General features: G+C 37.5%; 1 protein-coding gene across 3 annotated transcripts in view; it reads right to left on the bottom strand.

Moving 5' to 3' along the window:
• The window catches only part of abcc8 (ATP binding cassette subfamily C member 8), a 95,174-nt gene extending 77,569 nt beyond the window's left edge, over positions 1 to 17,605 (bottom strand). Inside the window, exons 1-4 of one of the 3 annotated variants that reach the window (XM_015382313.1) lie at positions 17,274 to 17,605; positions 12,545 to 12,707; positions 8,962 to 9,103; positions 4,301 to 4,422 (exon numbers count right to left, since the gene is read on the bottom strand). In XM_015382313.1, the coding sequence (XP_015237799.1) occupies positions 4,301 to 4,422; positions 8,962 to 9,103; positions 12,545 to 12,707; positions 17,274 to 17,294 (448 nt within the window). In that variant the 5' untranslated portion in view covers positions 17,295 to 17,605. Of the gene's footprint in view, positions 1 to 4,300; positions 4,423 to 8,961; positions 9,104 to 12,527; positions 12,708 to 17,273 lie in introns of those variants that run through there. The other 2 variants (XM_015382314.1, XM_015382315.1) reach the window with 2 other exon arrangements.
• Between the last annotated feature and the right edge of the window lie 1,417 nt (positions 17,606 to 19,022).

Below are 19,022 nucleotides of genomic sequence, written 5' to 3'. Positions count from 1 at the left end.
CTCAGTTGATGCTTTCAAATCTTCAACAGAAAGCTTTTTTTTTAACTAAATGAGTTTGAGTCTATCTGTACTATTTACAAGGAAATAATTTATCAGAAAAGCAGAGAAAGGGTCCTCAGTGAGACAAAAGGAGCCGCACAGATTTAAAAACCTGATAAAAGAAACATATTAGTCAAGCAATCCTTCAATATGGCTGTTAAGAAAGAGTGCCAAAAAGAAAGCAATAAAAAGTCCCCACTTTCAATGTCAGAGATCACCCATGGTCAGTCCAACTGGTTTGCTCTTTACTCTCTGAGGGTCACAGTGAAAACAGCAAGAAAAGAAGAGTAATTTGCATAGTCCATTGGTAGATAGCATGGAAAAAGATCAGAGGACTGCATCCAACTCAGCAGGAGACTCACAAACAGTGTTTACATGTTTTGTAATGAAGAACTCCTATGGCATTACTTTATCAGCTGGACAGTCTGCGCCTCAGTCTCCATTTACAAGATTAATATCTGTCTGGCTGTGATATGGAGACCTAAAGGCAAAGGCGGCTTGGTAACTTGATGGAAGTAAAACATCAAAGGTGGCATGCAGAAGAGTAAATGGAGCGTAAGAACCAAAGAAGAGCCACATCAACAGAAGAGAAGCTTTAACGGAGCAATTGTTACAGGAGGTGGTTCTGATAATGATGGGGGCTAGACTGGGATGATTCATTAATCTATAAGCTAAATCTTTAGCAGGCAGATTAATGTGTTTTCATTACAAAAAGTATTGATATTAAATATGCAAATGAGGAAATTATTTCAGGAAAAGGTGGAATGTGATTTGCCCACAGCACTGTAATTCCCTTAGATATGTTCTGATAGAGACAGAGGCAGATTTACCATTAGGCAATACTTGGCAGTTGCCTCTGGCCCCAATTCCTGGGGGCCCCATAAAAATCTGTTTACATGTATAGTTAATAAAACTATTCATTTTTTTTCCACATTATGCTTTTGATAAAAATCCTTTGCTAAAATCCCATCCGAACGCTTATGATATTAAGTATGTCTCAGAACCCTTTTTCCTAAATCTAAAGTGTTGGTACCTCTCATTTGATGAAAGAAAAACCCACAGAGGTAACTTGAATCTGACAAAAGTAGTGATAAAAATATATTATGGAAAAATAAATTGTATGAAAATGAACAAATGAAAGTAAAGGCATTACTTTCAACTATGTTTTAAGAGAACAATAAAACAATATATATCAGGGCTGGACAAAAACAACGCTACCCTAAAGATTTTGCTACACAACATTTTCAGTCAATCACTGCAATCGAACGATTCCTCTAACTGTCAGTGAGACTTCTGTTTCTCAGCAGGTGTTTTGGCCCACCCCTCATGAGCAAATGTCTCCAGTTGTCTCAGGTTTGAAAGATGCCTTTTCCAGACAGCATGTTTCAGCCCCTTCAAAGATGCTCAATAGGATTTAGGTCAAGGCTCATAGAAGGACATTTCAGAATAGTCCAATGGTTTCCTCTTAACCATTCCTGGCTGCTTTCAGATGTGTGTTTTGGGTCATTAGTGGTGGAATGTAGCAAAGTACATTTACTTGATTGATGACATGTGCTGTGAATCGTCGCTATATAAATAAACTGAAACTGAATTGATTAGTGTACTTAAGTACATTTTTTTTGACTATTTTATTTTACTTGAGTCCTTTTTTTTATGGGGGTACTTATAACTTTCACTCCACTATATTTCAGTCTAATATTGTTCATTCTAATCCACTACATTGATTAAATTTGGGTTTCAGAAGTGAGGGATACAAAAGTATTTTTAATATAACTAACTTCAGGTTGTTTGACCGTCCAGTCACAGAACTGATGAGCCACTGAGCTCTTCAGATGTTTGTAAAGTGAGCTTCTCAGGAGTGACAGCGGTGACAGCCAATCACACAAGAAATGACAGTCCGCCATTCAGGAGCTTGTGGGCGCTCTAAACTCAGGGAAGCGAGCTTCAGTTTGACCTGCGGTTTTCTGCATGGCCAATGTGCTTGACGAAGGTCTGTGTACTGAAGCATAACATTGTTTTTGAACAGTAATACGTGCAGGGGACCGAAAACAATGTTTGAAAAAGTGCAGGAGACATGTTCCCCCACCCCAAGTCATAGGCAAGATTTGACTATGAGTATCAATACTTTCATTCAAGTACTACTGTTAAGTACTTCAACCACCACTGGTCATTATGCTGTTGCAGTACCAATGACGAAGACCAAGCTTTCTGACAATGGACAGTAAATTTCTCTCTAAAATCCCTTGATGGCCTTAAGATTTCATTGTACTCTGCAGAGATTCAAGACACCCTGTGCCAGATGTGCCAGAACATAACAGGGCAACAGAGATTTCTCCATGTTTTACAGTAGAGACATTGTTCTTTTCTCAACATTCTTAATTTTCCAATCTGTGAACATAGAGCTGATGTGTCTTGGCAAAAAGTTAGATTTTTGTCTCATCTCTCTATAGGACATTCTCACACAAGCTTTGTGGCTTATCAAAATGTAGTTTGGCAGATTCAAAGCTGGCTTTTTAGTTATTGATTTTTAACAATTGAATTCCTCCTTTGTCGTCTCTCATTAAGTCCACTTTGGCTCAAACAACAATCTGATACTAATGCTCCATGAGCTTGACGTTCACCTTTAATCTCTTCAAAAGTTTCTTTTGTAACCATTTGTATAATCAGTCTTTGATTTATCAAATGATGAATTGATTTATTGAAAAATAACCTGCAGAAGTATTTTTGGGATCAAATATTCAGTATTTTTAGCAAAAAATATGAGAAATACTGCAGCATTCAGACAAAACAGCTGAGCATGTAATACTGATGACATAAAGCGTGTTACTTTATGAAAAATATTTCAGTCTGAAGCTGTGTGATTTTTGCATGTTTTTGTTTTATCTGCTTTTATGTTTGCTTTAAACTTGAAATGAGAATATTTTTCCTTTTTACTTCACCCTGCTGCTTATCAAAGAATGCTTGGTGAGCAACCAAAAGAGGGTTGGACAGTTGGTAAAGACCAATTAGTAGTGACTAGGCCAGAGGAAGTACCTTAGCTAACCATTCCCCCCCAGCCAATTCATGACCACTGCTGATCTATTCTTCTGGTAAACAAAACATAAATTAGATATTTAGGCAGTTTGGTCACATCAACCTCATTAGTTAAATTTCTTTAGTGGTGTATACAAATAATGCCAAATATAAAATAGTCCATGATGTGTTGCTAAGATGTATCATTTCTTAAACATGACTTTCAGACACGTTTTTTTGCAAGAATAATACTTTTGTCCTACATAGGTCTACTTTTCTGATGTAGACGCTGCACCAAATGCTTTTATTGGTGGGAAGCTGAGCTGGCATTGAGTGAAAAGTTCAAAATAGAGAACCTCAGTTAGACCTTCAAGAAGTCTGGAAAACTATTGATCGAGATCACTTTACAAATGGCTCAAAAAGTTTTGAAACAATATACCAAGAAGTTAGAGGTTATTTACAACCTTCTGCAAAGTACTGATTTTATCAGCTCACTCAGAGCCATAAACAGTGCAGAGACTAATGAATATCTGGAGGATGTTTTAAAACAGAAAGCAAGAAACCAGGCAGCTGTTGAGGTTTTTGTGGATCCCTTAACAGACCACTTTGCTTCAGAAGATAAACATAGTATTAATTGTTGGGAAATTAAGTAGAGAATTTGGTTTTTCCTATAGTAAATGTGTCATTTAATGGGTAATAATAGCTTTTAGGTGGTTTCTATGGAAAGACTGATGATTTTACTACTCTTTAATCTTTCCTTTAGACTCCCCCTGGACTCTTTATAAATACTGCTGCCACTTTTCAAATAAAATCATTGTGCAGTCTGTTTGTGGTGCTTTGATGCATAATAATCTGTGATTGTGTGCATGATTTATGGGCAATGTCATATTGCCATGAGCAATAATGAGGCAATTTAGTCCCTGGCAAAGGTGAATTTAAAACATCAAAAAACCATTTAACTTGATTTTGTCACTTAAAGAGTTTGTTGAATTATTAAGTTATCAAGAGGGTTGGGTAAAAAAGGACAAGCCTTTAGTTATTTAGGCATTAATATGAATACATTTTCCTCAGGGTGTAAGGGAACCAGCTTGTTATTTGTCCTCATATGCACTAATCTTTTTTATGAAACTAAATCCGTATTCTTATGCAACAAGATTTTGAGCTTTAACTACAGAGTGCTCCATTTCTATATCAGATTATCTTTAGGGGGAAAAACTCATGCAGGGACGGGGTTTGAAGAAGACTGTACCTAACAGCAGTTTGGGGAAGTTGGAGGTTTCAATGTTGTGATAGTAGACAATCGATGTGATGCCGGCCATGAAGGCCAGGGCTGCAGGCATGTACAGGTGAAGATGGGGCGATTGGCTGAACCTAAAACAAATCAAACAGAAGAATAAACAAGTTAGATGATAGTTCAGGCAGGTAGTAGAGAAGTTAACAGAAATGTTGTGTATTTCTAAAGGGGCAGCAGATGATGATTAAACAGCAAACAACAGCATTTATATATATAGTCTGTAATGACCATAGGTGCCTCTTCAGGGCAGCAGTAAGGTCAGCCTAAATAGCCAGCTGAGGAGATGAGCAGATGGAGAGCTCTCCTGACCAACTAAGTAACAATGGTTTACAATCCTCTTTTCTCCGAAAAAACACTGATGTGTAAAACTCACAAAACCTCACTGACTCACTGCATTAGCCAACAGCATGCTACAGCAGGGAAACCAGAGAGAACAGAGAGGTTTATGTGATCAGCGTCTAAAAGAGCAAATTTTAAATTAAAAAGGATAAATCTAAAATATCTCACTATTAATCCTACAATTTAAATGGAAGCTTCTGCTGTTATTTTGGCTTGAGCAGAACACAGTGAACTCACTACAGCCTACTGACTGGTTTTTATTAGGTACAGTAGCACTCCTGATTGCTCAGCTCCACTCAGCCCATGGTACATGGTGCCAGCTGCAAAGGCAGCAGGTGGAGGACTGACTCAGTGTCAGAAAACTCAATAAAGAAGTGCAAATCATCCTCATCAAAACTAATTTTGCATCCAATGAAATGTCGTCTTGAGTTAATGTCAAATTTCATACTTTTCTAAGAGTCAAATATTCAAAGCATTCAGCCTATTTGACTTTGAGAAAAAAATAACTCACTTAAAAATAACCTGAAAAAAAGTAAATTTAAATTTTATGGATTACATTTTCAAGAATGGATGGGTGGATGGACAGACGATTGGGTGAAACAAGGGATAAAGTCTGGACATGCAAATATTTTTCCTTCTTCTTTTTTCTTTTCCCATATCATTCAGCCATAGAAACTACATAAAATGTTGTTCCACTTCGTTTTTGAACTAAAATTCTAAACTAGGGATAAAAAGATAAACCAAAACGTTTTAGATAAAGCATTCAATTTTTAGTCTATCATTGCAATTTTTACCTAATTGCAGTTAAGATCAAAGTTATTTCTCAAGGAAATATGAAACTAAGTGTTTCTTAACTAAATACTAGAGATGCACCCATTCATTTTTTTTCAATCCAATCTGATACCAATACCGATATCCGATACCGATCCGATACTACTGCTGAATGAATTAACCTTAAACCTTTCCAGGTGAGTAAAGTTAAAAAAGGAAACAAATGAACACAGAGATACGGTAGATCATCGCTAGCTGCTATGTGAGCTCTCCTCAATTACATGATTAGATGTAACTGTACGGCTGTTTATGATATCAACGATAGAAATGGCTGGATAGGAATGTGGGCTCAGCTCCATTTCTCTGCTTTCCCATCCAGCTAATTAGTCAACATCAAAGTCAATATCTGATCCTAGTATCAGATGGGTGCATTTCTACTAAATACTGAATAAATGCAACCCAAAATTAAAGGCAATCAATACAATTAATACTAAGTTGTAAACATAAAACAATATTATTGTAGAGCTCTTCATACAAGAGTTGTGTTAAGGTAACACGATATATAATAAAATGCTAAAATACTTGAAAAATGTTTGCGTCTTACAGTCAAATTCCAGTCATTTAAATATGTTTAAATCTAACTGTGTCTTTAGGCTGCAACATTAGCGGTTTTAGTGTTTCATTTTTTTTAAGACCAAGGTGTTTCTAAAATGTAAAAGCAGAGCTTTTTTATAATCTTTTACTGAGCTCAATATTCCAGGATTTATTTTCATTCAACGTGATATCGCATATCTATGACAATGATAAGCACTCAGTCCATCATTTTATAGGTTATAAAGCACAAAGTCTGTTGTTTTTAGGAACCTCCAAACAGTAGGACTGCAAAACAGACCTGCAGAGTCTATACAGGAGCTTCCTTCCTGTCTTGTAATAAACTCGTGGTCCAATAGGCTTTTTGGATTGTTATACAGATCTTCCTTTCATTCTTCTTCAGCTCTGCAAAATATACTAAACCTGATGTCATTTACATGGAGACTAATCCCAACCAAGCTCTCTTCAGCGAATCTGATAATGACATAAGGACAAGCGCAGATGATGAACTGTGGTCAGGGAGGTGCCAATTGCAGTTAATTTAATTCAGCCTGCGTCGCAGGTGGATAACAGTGTTTGATTAGATAACAAAATCACTCTGAGGAACTACTGCCTTGCAGTAATCAAGAATAATCCAAGATAAAACCAAATTAGAGGAACACAATAAAATGCAGAAAATATCAGTTTCCCCTCCACAGACAAAAACTCAGACAAACTACTGAGGTGAATTTAATAAGCCCTGTTACATTTTTCAGCAGCTGACACTGATGCTTTTCTTTTTAAAATGTAGGAAAAAAAAGAAAAAAAAAAGTTCTCTTCAGGAAATGATGTAATCTGCAAGACTGGCATAAATTTAAGGTTGCTGTATTAATGATTGTTATGAAATATCAAAAATCCAGAGATACAGTAATTGAATAAAATGGATAAAATCACCCAAAAATACCAACATATGATAGGCATTCAGCAATATGGAAAAAAAATAATACACAACATTAAATGTTTAGTTTATAAATCAATCTATGGTCTTTTTACTTATTAATCTCTGAAAAAAAATTGACTTTAATTATAGAAAAAAAATACTATTTGTAGCCACAAAACAATAGTTAGATAAAAACTAATTTTCTAGTCAAAATAAAAGGTGAGCTGTCCTTCCTCCTAATGGACTGGTTTACCCTGGTTGGCAAAATCAGCTTCAATGACATCTTGTGTTCGTCTATCAGTTTCTTACATCAGTCTGATGATGGTTTCCCCTCTCCTGACTTTCAGACATAGAATACTTTAGAGTTTTTTATGAATGAACCTTGAATCTTAAGTGGTATATTTCCAGTCTTTGTCATCCTGGTTAGTTAAGTTCCGCTGATCTGGTCCTGCTTGCAGCAGAGCAAGGTTAATAGGTAGCAAATTTCTTGGAATGCAGTTTAATGCTAAATTACCAATTTGTTCAATGCCAAAACTGTCCTCCAACTAATTTAGTTTTATTAATATCAACTAAGAATGTTATTCTAGACATGGTCCCCTTTTTCGTAATCTTTAGTCTGGCCTTTGTGGGCTTTTTGTTAGGGTCTCTGGGGTTATGCTGTTTTTCTTGTGTGAGTACGCTTCCTGTTACAGAGAGGATCTTTGCTGGTGGCTAGGCCAATATGTGTTAATGCACACCTGAGAACATTTCTCAATCAAGATGACTAGACGACTACTATTATATGGACATTCTGCTGGACCTCTGGGGTACAGTCTGCATAGCCCGCTGAATCAAACCCCTACAGATCTATGCTACCTCACCTTCATCTCCCAAATTAGGAAATTAATCATCAGTCATCAGTTGTCATCAACCAACTCCTTCCTTATCAGCCTGCTTTCTCCCTTCAGACCAATCAAAAAAGTTCAACTGACTTCCTTGAGTTCTCTGCTTCCAGATTCTAGTTGCTTTGTAAATAAAATGATAAAACTCACTGTTTCTCTGTGTGATTCTGCATGTGGGTAAAAAAAACTACAAACCAACATGGTACCTTTTCATAAAATTGCACCTTGCTTATCTTCTATGAGGATCAAACGTGTACAAACTCTTCCTAATTGTAAATGTATGCACTTTCTGCTGGCTCCTGATTACATTTCGGGGGTTTTGGTTTCTTATTTTAGCATGTTGTGGTCTGCTTTAAGGGCCATTAGTTCTTTTTTTAAATTTCCTCTAGCTGTAGACGATTTTCTGTATCATGGTGTAATTGATTTGACATGCTTCACTGGTTTAAAGCCTTGATCAGACTCATAAAAAAAATATATATATATATTTAATTTTTTTCTAAAGGCCCAAAGGGCTGTTTTTGATCTTAGATGGTGTTTATTTTTACACCAATCAAGAGCAGACCCAAAATTACACTTCTAAAGTTTTAATAGGAAAATCTGCTTATATTGCAAGCTATTTCAACAAAGAATTAATGGCCTGTGCTTATATAGCACCTTTTTAAGTGAGGAGACTTCAAAGCACTTTACACTACATTCAGTCATTCACGTATTTACACACATGCTGACACACTTATGGTGGCAAGCTACATTGTACATTGTAGCCATAGCTGCCCTGGGGCTCACTGACAAAAGCGAGGCGGCCATACGCTGGCAGTATCAGCAGGCAATGCAGGTGAAGTATCTTGCCCAAGGACACAATGACACTGAAACCATCAATCAAACTCCTACACCCGACGCCACTGTCGCCCTTGTGGGTCTTTCCTAATTCATCCCTCCCCCAAATGTGATTTTTCTATTTTAAAGAATGTATTTTTTTCAGTTTTTAATGATTTTTTTATTTGTTTTTACCAAGCACAAAAGTCTAAGTAGGTTGGCAAACATGTGGGAATTCATAGGATGTCCTGTTTATTTATGTAGTTATAGAAGCAAAATTCGGGTATTTGGGTTTGACCTACCCGTCAGAGACAATGCCTTCTGCTATCTCACAGACCAGGATGAAGAGCAGGACGAAGGTGAGGAGCCAGCGGAGGTTGTGTCCAGGAAAGTGAAGCCAGGTACTGTGATGGATGTGGACTTTTGAACTCTGGCTGCCCCAACCTGAGATGAAGAGAACTAATTTAAAGTATCAGGTGATGCTATTTGAAAAGCACGTCTTAAAACATGAAAACAGACAATGTTTGCATGTTATAGAGGGAGCATGCATTTAGAGCATGCATTTAGGAAATATAGCGTTGTGAGTTTTGTCAAACTGATGCCTTGTGAGGATTAGAGACTAACCAAGACCTACATGTTGGCTGAATAGCGTAGAAAATAAACTACAAACATGGCTGCCTGCCAGAGTTTATGGAGTTTATTTCACAGTCATTTTAAATACTGTGGCTGATTCTTGGCAGGCAGTCGAAGTAGTTGTATGGCTGCTAGCATTAGAGTGAGTCGATGTTTCAGCTCTTTCCATTTATCATTTTCACTTGAACAAATGTTGGCCTTTTCTCAGGACACATAATGACCAAAGGTGAATCATCAAAATACAGTTTATGTGACAAATATTAGTATCTGCTGTCAAAACAACTCTCTTTATGACATTACATAAAAGACTCTAGTGGTTTTGGCTCCTTTGACGTTTTTTTTTTTTTCACTCTGAAGTGTTGGCACAGACTGATCTGCTGCACATCTTTTCCCTTTCAGGTTTTTTTCACACATGCAAATTCATTCACTCTGCTCAAGCACTGTTCATCGTAAAATGTAAGTAAATTATTGGGGGAAATGATCATATATCATTCAACTACTTTCTCTGCATATGCAAAAACCAAAATTATTTACACGAGATGAAATGTGTAGATGTCAATAAACTGCTAACTGCATAGATATAGGTCAGCTATTATAGGCTGAGATCGTTTGGGTGACTGAGCTTGAATAGACCTCTGGATTGGTTTTTGTAATGTAAACAGTCTTATAAAGGTCTCTTAGTGAATGCCTGCTCATCCCTCCAGTTTTTATTTAAACAGTAGCCTGTCTGTAACTCTGTGAATTCATGAACACCAGCTGAGAAAGACATTGCATAGCTTCAGGGCACAATGGTCTCCATCAGGCATCAGGCTGAATATAAACAGGACAGACTATAAAGGCTCTGTCAGGTTAGTGGGAAAGAATCCCCACCCCCTGAGGATTGTCTTTAGTGGTGAGGACGCTGCTGAAAACATCAGCACAGGATGGCTGAAGTGAGGAAGGAACCCCTGTAGGCCAACTACAATCTTAAGGTGTTTATTTTTAGTGACAAGTTACGATTTAGGCTCCTAGTGGTTTAAAAGATTTTAAAGATGGGAGATGAGCAGAGAGCAGCTATGTATGTTGTTCACTATACTAATAATTGCTGTGAAGGTCATAGTAGCTGCTCTTTCTCTGGAGTACAATGATTCAAATATAAAACTGTATTTATCTTTAAAATCCAGAATTGGATGGAAGATATTCATTTAATGGGACTTTTTTTTAATCTATATAGTTTCAAAATACATAGAAATCTCATCTCAGTTTAGTTAAATGTTCCTTACTAAGTTGCACCTGAACTTCATGTGTTTTAAGTAAAAACTTCCTGTTGTGACACCCACCTTTGGGTTAGCTTTCATAGTCAACAGTTAAAATGATGTAGCCCAGAGGTAATGACTCACATTATGACACCATCTTTTTAGTACCTACAATGCTGCATTAATCAGTTTAGACACATTTATATGCCCCGAACACTACATAACATCTAAAGTAGGAGTCGTCAATGATGAGGCCTGAGCAGGTGTGATCATAGCACCCATGCGAGCAGAGAGCCTTGTTACACTCCAGTGATGACACTGATAGAAAGTCCAGCAGCCCGAAAGGTGAGCCGAGGATGTGTAATCTAATGCCAGCAACAGTTCAGCCCCTGCATGCTGTCAGTAGGATCACAGGAAGATCACATTGTCTTGCAGAATGCATTTATTTAAAGTCACTTTGTTCTGAGGTGTCATTGTAGATTCACAGTCATAGAGGTCAAGCTTCAATGCGACACAACTAGACTTTTAATCTCTTTTCCAAGATTTCTCCACTTCTTATAAAGGATGCAGGCAGGCTTTCAAGGACATTTAGAGAGACAGTAGGGATATTTGTTGGCCCTGTTTCTTTTTCTGTAAAAAATAGATGTACGCAACATTTGGAGAACATGTTATTGCAGCAACATGACTGAACATTGCAATCGAGAAATATTTAAGATTAACCCACTTTTTCTCAATTCGTACTAATTCATTATTAGAATCCTCCCATCAATTTCTGTTAGTTTTAGCACCTTAGCCAATAAAATATGTATATGGTGATCATGAAGAGCAGTTGAAGACTATCCAAAATGTTTTTTTTTACCAGAATATTGACCTTCTAAAAAAGAATTGTGATATCTGACCAAATATTTCATTCAAGCAGTCATATGACAAATACTGATACTGTGAAGTCAATGGTAGTTCAAATTAGGAATATAGATAAAAATTAATATACTGGGTATAAAGTAGAATTAGATTTTAAAGTAATATCCTAAGTGTTGAACATCTTCCAGAGGACTGTCCAATCCTTCATTTAAACATTAAGGTGGATTCTGCACTATTGATTGTCGTATTTCAAAGAGAAATAAGAAAAAAGCAATGGATAACTGAGAACAAGTCCTGTCAGCGGTTCACGAAAGGTTACAGTAAATATGTAGAAGACAATGCTCTTGTCAGATGGAAACAAAATTTGCCTTTTTGGCTACTTTGGAGAACTTTGCTGGCAGTCTAACACCAGAATTTACTCAAACACACCAATCTCATAATAAAATATGGTTGTGGCGGCCTTGTGCTGTGGGGGTACCTTTCTTTAGTGCGGACGGGGGAGCTGGTAAGTGTAAACAGTCTGGTAGATGGAGATAAACACACAGCAATGCTTTAAGACAACTACGGCTATAAAATAGTTAAGACTGGCAAGGAGGTCCAGCTTCCAGCAGGTCAACAGCCTTAAACATACAGCAAGAGACACCATGGATACTGTCTCCCAGTCTGATTGAGCATGAGCTATTTAGCAAAATAAATGGCATGCATCTTAGTGTCTAGATACACTGTATAAAGCTAGTGAAGAGAAAAATAGAGACCAAAAGGCCAGCCACAGCTAAAGGTGGCAGTGCAAAATATTCACCTCGGGAGAAAATGCAAGATTTATGCAGATTTTTTGACAAAGAAATTTGTTAGAATCTACTTCGAGTAGATGAGTATTACACCCCTTTTATTTTGATTTCTAGAAATAATAGACATTGAAGAAAATCTAATATTAAAGTATAATTTATTAAAGTATTTGAACTTAGTAAGGAAACAAAACATTAAAATTATTAACATGGAGACATTGAAGAACTGGAAGACAGACGACTGCAAGGACACAGAGAGAACAAGTTGGAGTCCATCGATCTGCTTATGCTGACATCCTGTGTGCATGCTGAGTGTGTGCTATCTGTATAGTGTGGGGAGGCTGAGAATCTTACCTCCCTGCTAGACTCACCAATGAAGAGGATGGGAAAGGTGATGAAGAGGAGAAAAACATGTGGAACCACGTTGAGCGCGTCCAGGAAGCAGCCGTTGTTGAGAACACCTCCGTCCACATTGTAGGCAGATGAGTTATTCTCACTCCCACAGAAAGCCAAGGACATGGTGGATCCGGGACTCTGACAGGGAAAAGGTGGAGGAAGAGGAGAAGGAGGAGCGGAAAACCAGAGACGGAGAGACAGAGAGAAGATAAAGATGATATGTTCAGAGCATTCTGTCTTTTAAAAGGCAACACTGCATCTTCTGAGGATCCTGCAAATTCCCAGCGTGACCTCCTTTCTCTCTGATCCAGCTCCAAAATATCAGCTCCAGTGGAAAACAAGGGACAAAATCAGAGTCTGGTGAAGCAGCAGCAGCAGCTCCCTCTCCTCTCTGACTGTCTAAGCAGCTTTTCCCATGTTGGTGAGAAACATCTGCATCCTGTCCCACTGCAGGCTGCTGACATCCTCTAACTCTGAAGCTTTGCTTGTGCAGAGCTCTGCATAGCTCTGGCAGAATGCATTCAGACACCCTCACATCGCTCACGCACACAAACAGGCACACATGCAGTACACCAGCTATTCCTGTCTCTTTAGAGTTCAAAGTCGACCTTGGATGACAAGTGGAAAAGGGGGCAGAGAGTGCAGGCTTGCTGGAAGTGTAAGTAAGAAGCGCTAAATGAAGGGGATGAAGGAGAGAACAGTGAATGATAAAGAGAGAGGAAAGGAAAAAAGACGGGGGGTTTCAGCTGCTGGATGAACCATGCAAACGTCATATCAGAGGTACGTGAGAGGCATGAGCAACTGCTTATAACGTGACTCAGAACAGAGCATTTATAAGGGCTTGCAGTATTCTACCCCTCGTTCCATTATTTAACGCTGTACCTGGGAATAACGACTTTTGTGCAGTTAATGAAACATTCATGAATTTCTGGAATGATTTTAATTGCGCCTCCAAGTCCTGCCGGGAGAGAATCCCGGCGTAGCGTCAGCTTGTTTATGGAGGGATAAGCAGAAACCAAACGGGAGCAGATTTTTGATAATCCATCTGGGAACAGGAAAACCTCACAGGATTTTCTTAGCGGCATAAAATAATGCATGCTTTTCTGCGTTGTGCCCCCAACTGATTATAGCAGACAGTTAAGCCTATGTAATGAGCAGTTTACACGAGTGTGAAAACACAAAGATGCAAACATTTTCAAAAGCTTGGTTTGGAGCTGTGATTTGGTTACGGTAAGTCAAAACAAAATAGAATTAAGCTTTAACTAAGAGTTTGTTTTTTTTGTTTTTTACCACAAATCAAAACTGTGTCCCAGGGCTTAAGATTTGTCCCATAAAAACACAATAAAATTATAAGATGTTCTGTTTTCAGGTACTAAGTGAAAAATCCACATGTCTGTAGGAGGAAATTACTGCCTTTTCCATTAGAATCAGCTCAAAGACTACCTCACATGTATGCTGTTACATAACCCAGTGCTGAGTCACGTACCTGCAGAACTTTACCTTACATTTAGAACAGAGGTTTGTTTTATTTGCATTTTCTGTTTTCTGTTTATCTTAAAATAAACAGGCTTTCACTGCTTTCTTAATGTTCAGTAATGGTTTGAGAGTCTGTCCAACAACACAACTCACATCAAGATCTTTACAACAAACTCAGTACAGTGAGCAAACAACAGAGTAAGTAACACAGTTGGTGATGTTGGTGAAAATGTTTTGTAAAAGTATTCATACTCTGACACTTTTCCACATTATGCATTTATGTGATAGAAAAGCGCCAATAATAGTTATAACAATGAGGATCCCAATTGTATTCAGCTCTCCTGCGTCAATAATTATAGAACCGGCTTTTACTACTGAAAGCTACAATTCTTTTGGGGTATCTCTCTACCATATAAACACATCTAGATTTGTATATCTATTTTTTGTTTTATCACAAAAGACTTATTTATGCCCATCCATCTTCACATCAGATTTAACCAGCTTATCTCCCTCTACAAGAGGGGAAGCATGTTTATAGCATGATGCTGCGACCGCCACATGTCATGATAGGGATGCTGCGGTCAGGTTATGTTCAGGGTTAGTTTACTGTAACATTAAGCATTTTCAATTAAAATCCAATACCTGAATTTAAGCACATTTCAAACAGGACTGCCTGTTAATTTCTTTCAACAATTATCTTATTATTTTCTTTAAAAAACTAATTTGTGGAGTGAGGAACAATAAACAGATGTCTTTATGACCAGTTCTCCGATATGTGCCATGGATCTCTGTAGCTCCTTCTGGGTTAATATGGGCCTGTCTGCTCCTTCTTTCTAAATGCTGTACTTCTCTGACATTTTGGTTTAGGTGAACATTCACATTTGGCAGATGGATTTCATTTAGGGGTGTCAGAGTAAATGAGGCTGACTACAAATGCATGCCATGTTATTTCAGATTTATGTGTAAAAATTATCCATAGTTTTTCTTCCCATTCACAATCACGTTTGTGATCATAACACGGCAAAATATAAAAAGCAAACTGGTGTGAATAGCTTTACAAAGCCCTGTATGCAGACCAAGATGTTTGAGCAAATACGATTTTTAATTTGACACATAGATTCTTAAGATGGATTTCCTGGTGCTTTAGGATTATTTTGAAACATCCAATTAGAAATGTTAAGCTCAGAAATAAACATTTTACCACAGACAGTGTTACTCCAAGATTTCAAATTACTTCAGGATGTTGCAGAGAAAGTAGTTCTTCTGAATACTGATTGAGGGTGAGCTGCTACAGATGGGCACCAGGCACAGCAGAAAGGAAAGAAAATCCACTGGGTCTTCCATTTTAACACACATTCACATTAACTGGAGCCCTGTGGTCTCACACCCTGCACACCTTATTGATTTCCTTTAACAGGATAACATAGTAACACCTGAAAGAAAGCCTAGAGTAAATAAACACCAAAGAAGTTTAGAAAAAAAATCTTATAACTTGACCTTACTTATACTTGGGCATGCCGGGTTAGCATATTGTTTACATTTCCATGCTTACAATTTTAATACTTCACAATCCATGTAATTCACTTAGAAACCCCCTGTAAATTATTTACTTTTTTCTTGCAAAGAAATAAGATGTCAAAAAATCATTCAAATTGTCCCGTTCAAAGGACCTAAGATATGTTTTAAAGAATTTTAATCTTTGTGTTTTCTTTTACTATTGTTAGATGCCTGCCTGTTCCTGATGAGAGCAAACTGAGCAATATGCCAGTAAAAGTAGATGTGTGAAGAACAATGAAGTGTCAGAGTTTAAAGTAATGGCATCGATTAGAATAAATTCTTTATTCTAATCAATGCCATGTTTGTGAGAGGCTGGAGGCAGTTAAGCCCCTAAAGATCTCGTTTATAATTCTCACAACACTAGATCCTCCCCTGAGTTTAGGGAGATTTTAATGCCTAGATGATCTATAGGTCACAGTTAGGTGGCATTAAGAAAAAAAAAAAACAGTCCTCTAAAAATGGAGCTAAACTCAACAATCTTTAAAAAAACACAAACAGCAATAAATTCAGAAGCTTATGAGTGAATTTTACTTCTTGGGGGAAGTGTCTATATACAGGTAGTTGCAGTTATGTTTGTAATAATACGTTTTTCTATGTCCAGTTTCCTTTCTTTTTGTTCAAATGTGATGTTTTAATATGTGCTTATTTACATAAAGCAAATATCAAAATAATGCAAATATATTTCCCAATCTTATTCTCTTCATTAGCATAAAATAACATATTACATTTAAACAAACCACCCCAAGATAAGTCACGTTTAACTTTGGTCTGTATTCATCTTGCTCAATTAAATAACAGATCATGTTTTCAAACGAATTGTCTAAAAACATAGAAAAGGACCAATATCTGCATCCTTACCCACCCAGCACTGATCAAATTAACATTTCTGAGGGGGTTAAAGATCAGCTTATAGGACCTTGAGTGAGTTAAAGCACCAGTGGGATTGCAGACATGCACGATGAGAACGACCAGTAGCAGCTCCTCCAATAACAATCATAGGAAGGAGGGACACTATTTTATGTGACAGACTCAGATTACCTACAGATTTTACAAAAGACAGTCTTAAAATTCTCAATATTCAATTCTGAACAGTGGCCTACTGCCAGAATTTGGACATGAGATTTGTAAATGTAAACTCCACAATATAAAAATCTGGGCAGCTTGGTAATTGAGTACATGTACTAGATAAAACAACGTTAAATGGGCTGAAGATAACAGTAAACCATTTTTTTTTTTTTTTTTTTTTTTCATTTGGGAGGCATGTGAATTTACGCTGCTGCTAGGAAGAGGAAGGCGGGGTTACGTGTTTCAGAATGCTCACTGTCCACTACAATACAACAAATAAATAATGCAATAAGCCTGCACACACTTCCCATAATTTATATCGAGACCAGAACCCTGGTGATCTATAACCCCGTTTCTGTATCGCTGGATTAGATATGAGTTGAAATGATTTGCAACGTAATTGAAAAGGACTGGAGCTGTTTAAATTTATGTAGGCGACCCAGTTAAATGAGAAGAACTGTGCCCCTCTGTGCCTATTTTCCGAGTTAATAACCTGAGTATCAAATAATCTTTTGCTGTAGACAGTTGATGGACAAGGCGGATTAAACACTTTGGTTCAAACAAAGGAAGTCTGTATCTGAGTGCCCAGGTGATACCAGCACTTACCGGTTTGTATCGTGAGATCATTGTTGCAGCTTCTGACTTCAGCAACAGTCTTCAATGTTGTCACGTCCGTCGGTCAGACGAGAAATACACAAAATATCCCAAACTGCAGTTGTTCATGTGGTCAGAGCGCCGTCGAGCTCCTCGCTGTCCTGCCTGCGTCTGAGCGCCCGACCGCGGGCGGCGGTTTGCTGGTGGAGGCTGGGAGCTGTCCACGGTGCTGAACCCGGGGCTGCAGGAGGAGGGAGGAGGAGGGAGGCAGACCCTGCCTGCAAGGCCACCTTTGGAAACTGTCATGAACCGTAGTGTGGGGTCACAAAGCCAAGCTCGCAAACACAAAGCTACAAAGAAGATGCCTGCAAAAAGCGGTTATATAAGACTGAAGAGAGTCTGTTCAAAAACAAAAAAATGCATCAAACATGTACTGTTACTTATTGCATCCACTCTCCCCCTTTTTCTTTATTTGCCTCCGATGCATCAACCATAGTATATTTTGCTTAACCTTGTATCTTTATTGATATCAAGTTAGATCAAAATTTAAAATATTTGAGTTATGACCTGTCAACATTCAAAAAGGACCAATATTGCCCCCTATAGACACATACATGTAAATATGGTTTACGTGGTTGAAATAAATCAATATGAGAATGGAAATAAGGAATTTACGCCACAAGATAGACGACAACATGTCAATTAAAAATGCTTTATTACTGCCTTTCTGTTATGCAAGTATTAGATTATCAACATTTAAGATCAGTTTATTTTGGTCTCGCTAAATTATCTCAAAAGCCCCTTAGCAACAGAAGCATTGTTGCTCCAAATGTCTGTACTTTATTATTCTATGTCTTCCATACAGGAAAACCATTACAGACCAAACAAATAAATCAATAAAAAAGTATCTTGATGGTCTCAAAGTTTTTGGAGGACAAAATTTTGAAACACAAAATTTGACACAAAATATATTTTTTTTAAAGAAACGGGATCATGCTGATGGTATGCATGATTTTACTGAGATGGTCTGGTGCAGGAGTCAGGGCATGGTTAACTTGATGGACAAATGAATCTACACTAAGAACAGTGCCTGTCCATCTATTTGTGAACCGGCTGATTATGATGTAGGCCAGGTCCGTAGGACAACATTAACTCCAATTCTCAATAACACGAACCAAAGAAAATGCTTGAATTACCCTAGTCAATACCTGTACCTAAATCAAATAAAGATGCTGCGTTATTAACTTGATTAGGCATGTGAGGCACAAAAGCCCCATCATGGCTGAGCTAAACCAGCTGCAAAAGATTTAGCAAAAAATAATTCCCAACAATGTACAGGACATGCTTTAAAACATTATTGTCTTATATTGTTTAGACAATAGCCTTTGTTATTGCCAACAGGGGCATGTGCAGATATTGGGTTCAGGTAACAATTACTTTTTCACACAAGATCAGTTTGGTTTGGTCAACTAAGGCTTTGCAAGGGCAGAGATGAGTGTAATACCCCAAAATCTGTACATAAGTAAAGTAGCACTACTTTATTTCATAGTTTCACTCAAATAAAAGGTAGCCTTTAAGTAAGAGAGAAAAAGTATTTGGTAAGAAAGCTACCCAAGCTATCTCCTGACTACTAACTGATGTATAACAACTGATAAAAAAAACAAAATCAGTTATAAAATATTGAAAACATCTGTAGTTTCCATTAGTTAGTTTGTAGAATATGTTAAATTAGAGTATACTCTTTACTGTATTATCACTCAA

Source organism: Cyprinodon variegatus, unplaced genomic scaffold (assembly GCF_000732505.1).
Source record: "Cyprinodon variegatus isolate N-32 unplaced genomic scaffold, C_variegatus-1.0 Scaffold254, whole genome shotgun sequence".
NCBI lineage: Eukaryota > Metazoa > Chordata > Actinopteri > Cyprinodontiformes > Cyprinodontidae > Cyprinodon > Cyprinodon variegatus.
This window is presented reverse-complemented; position numbering and strand designations above follow the sequence as displayed.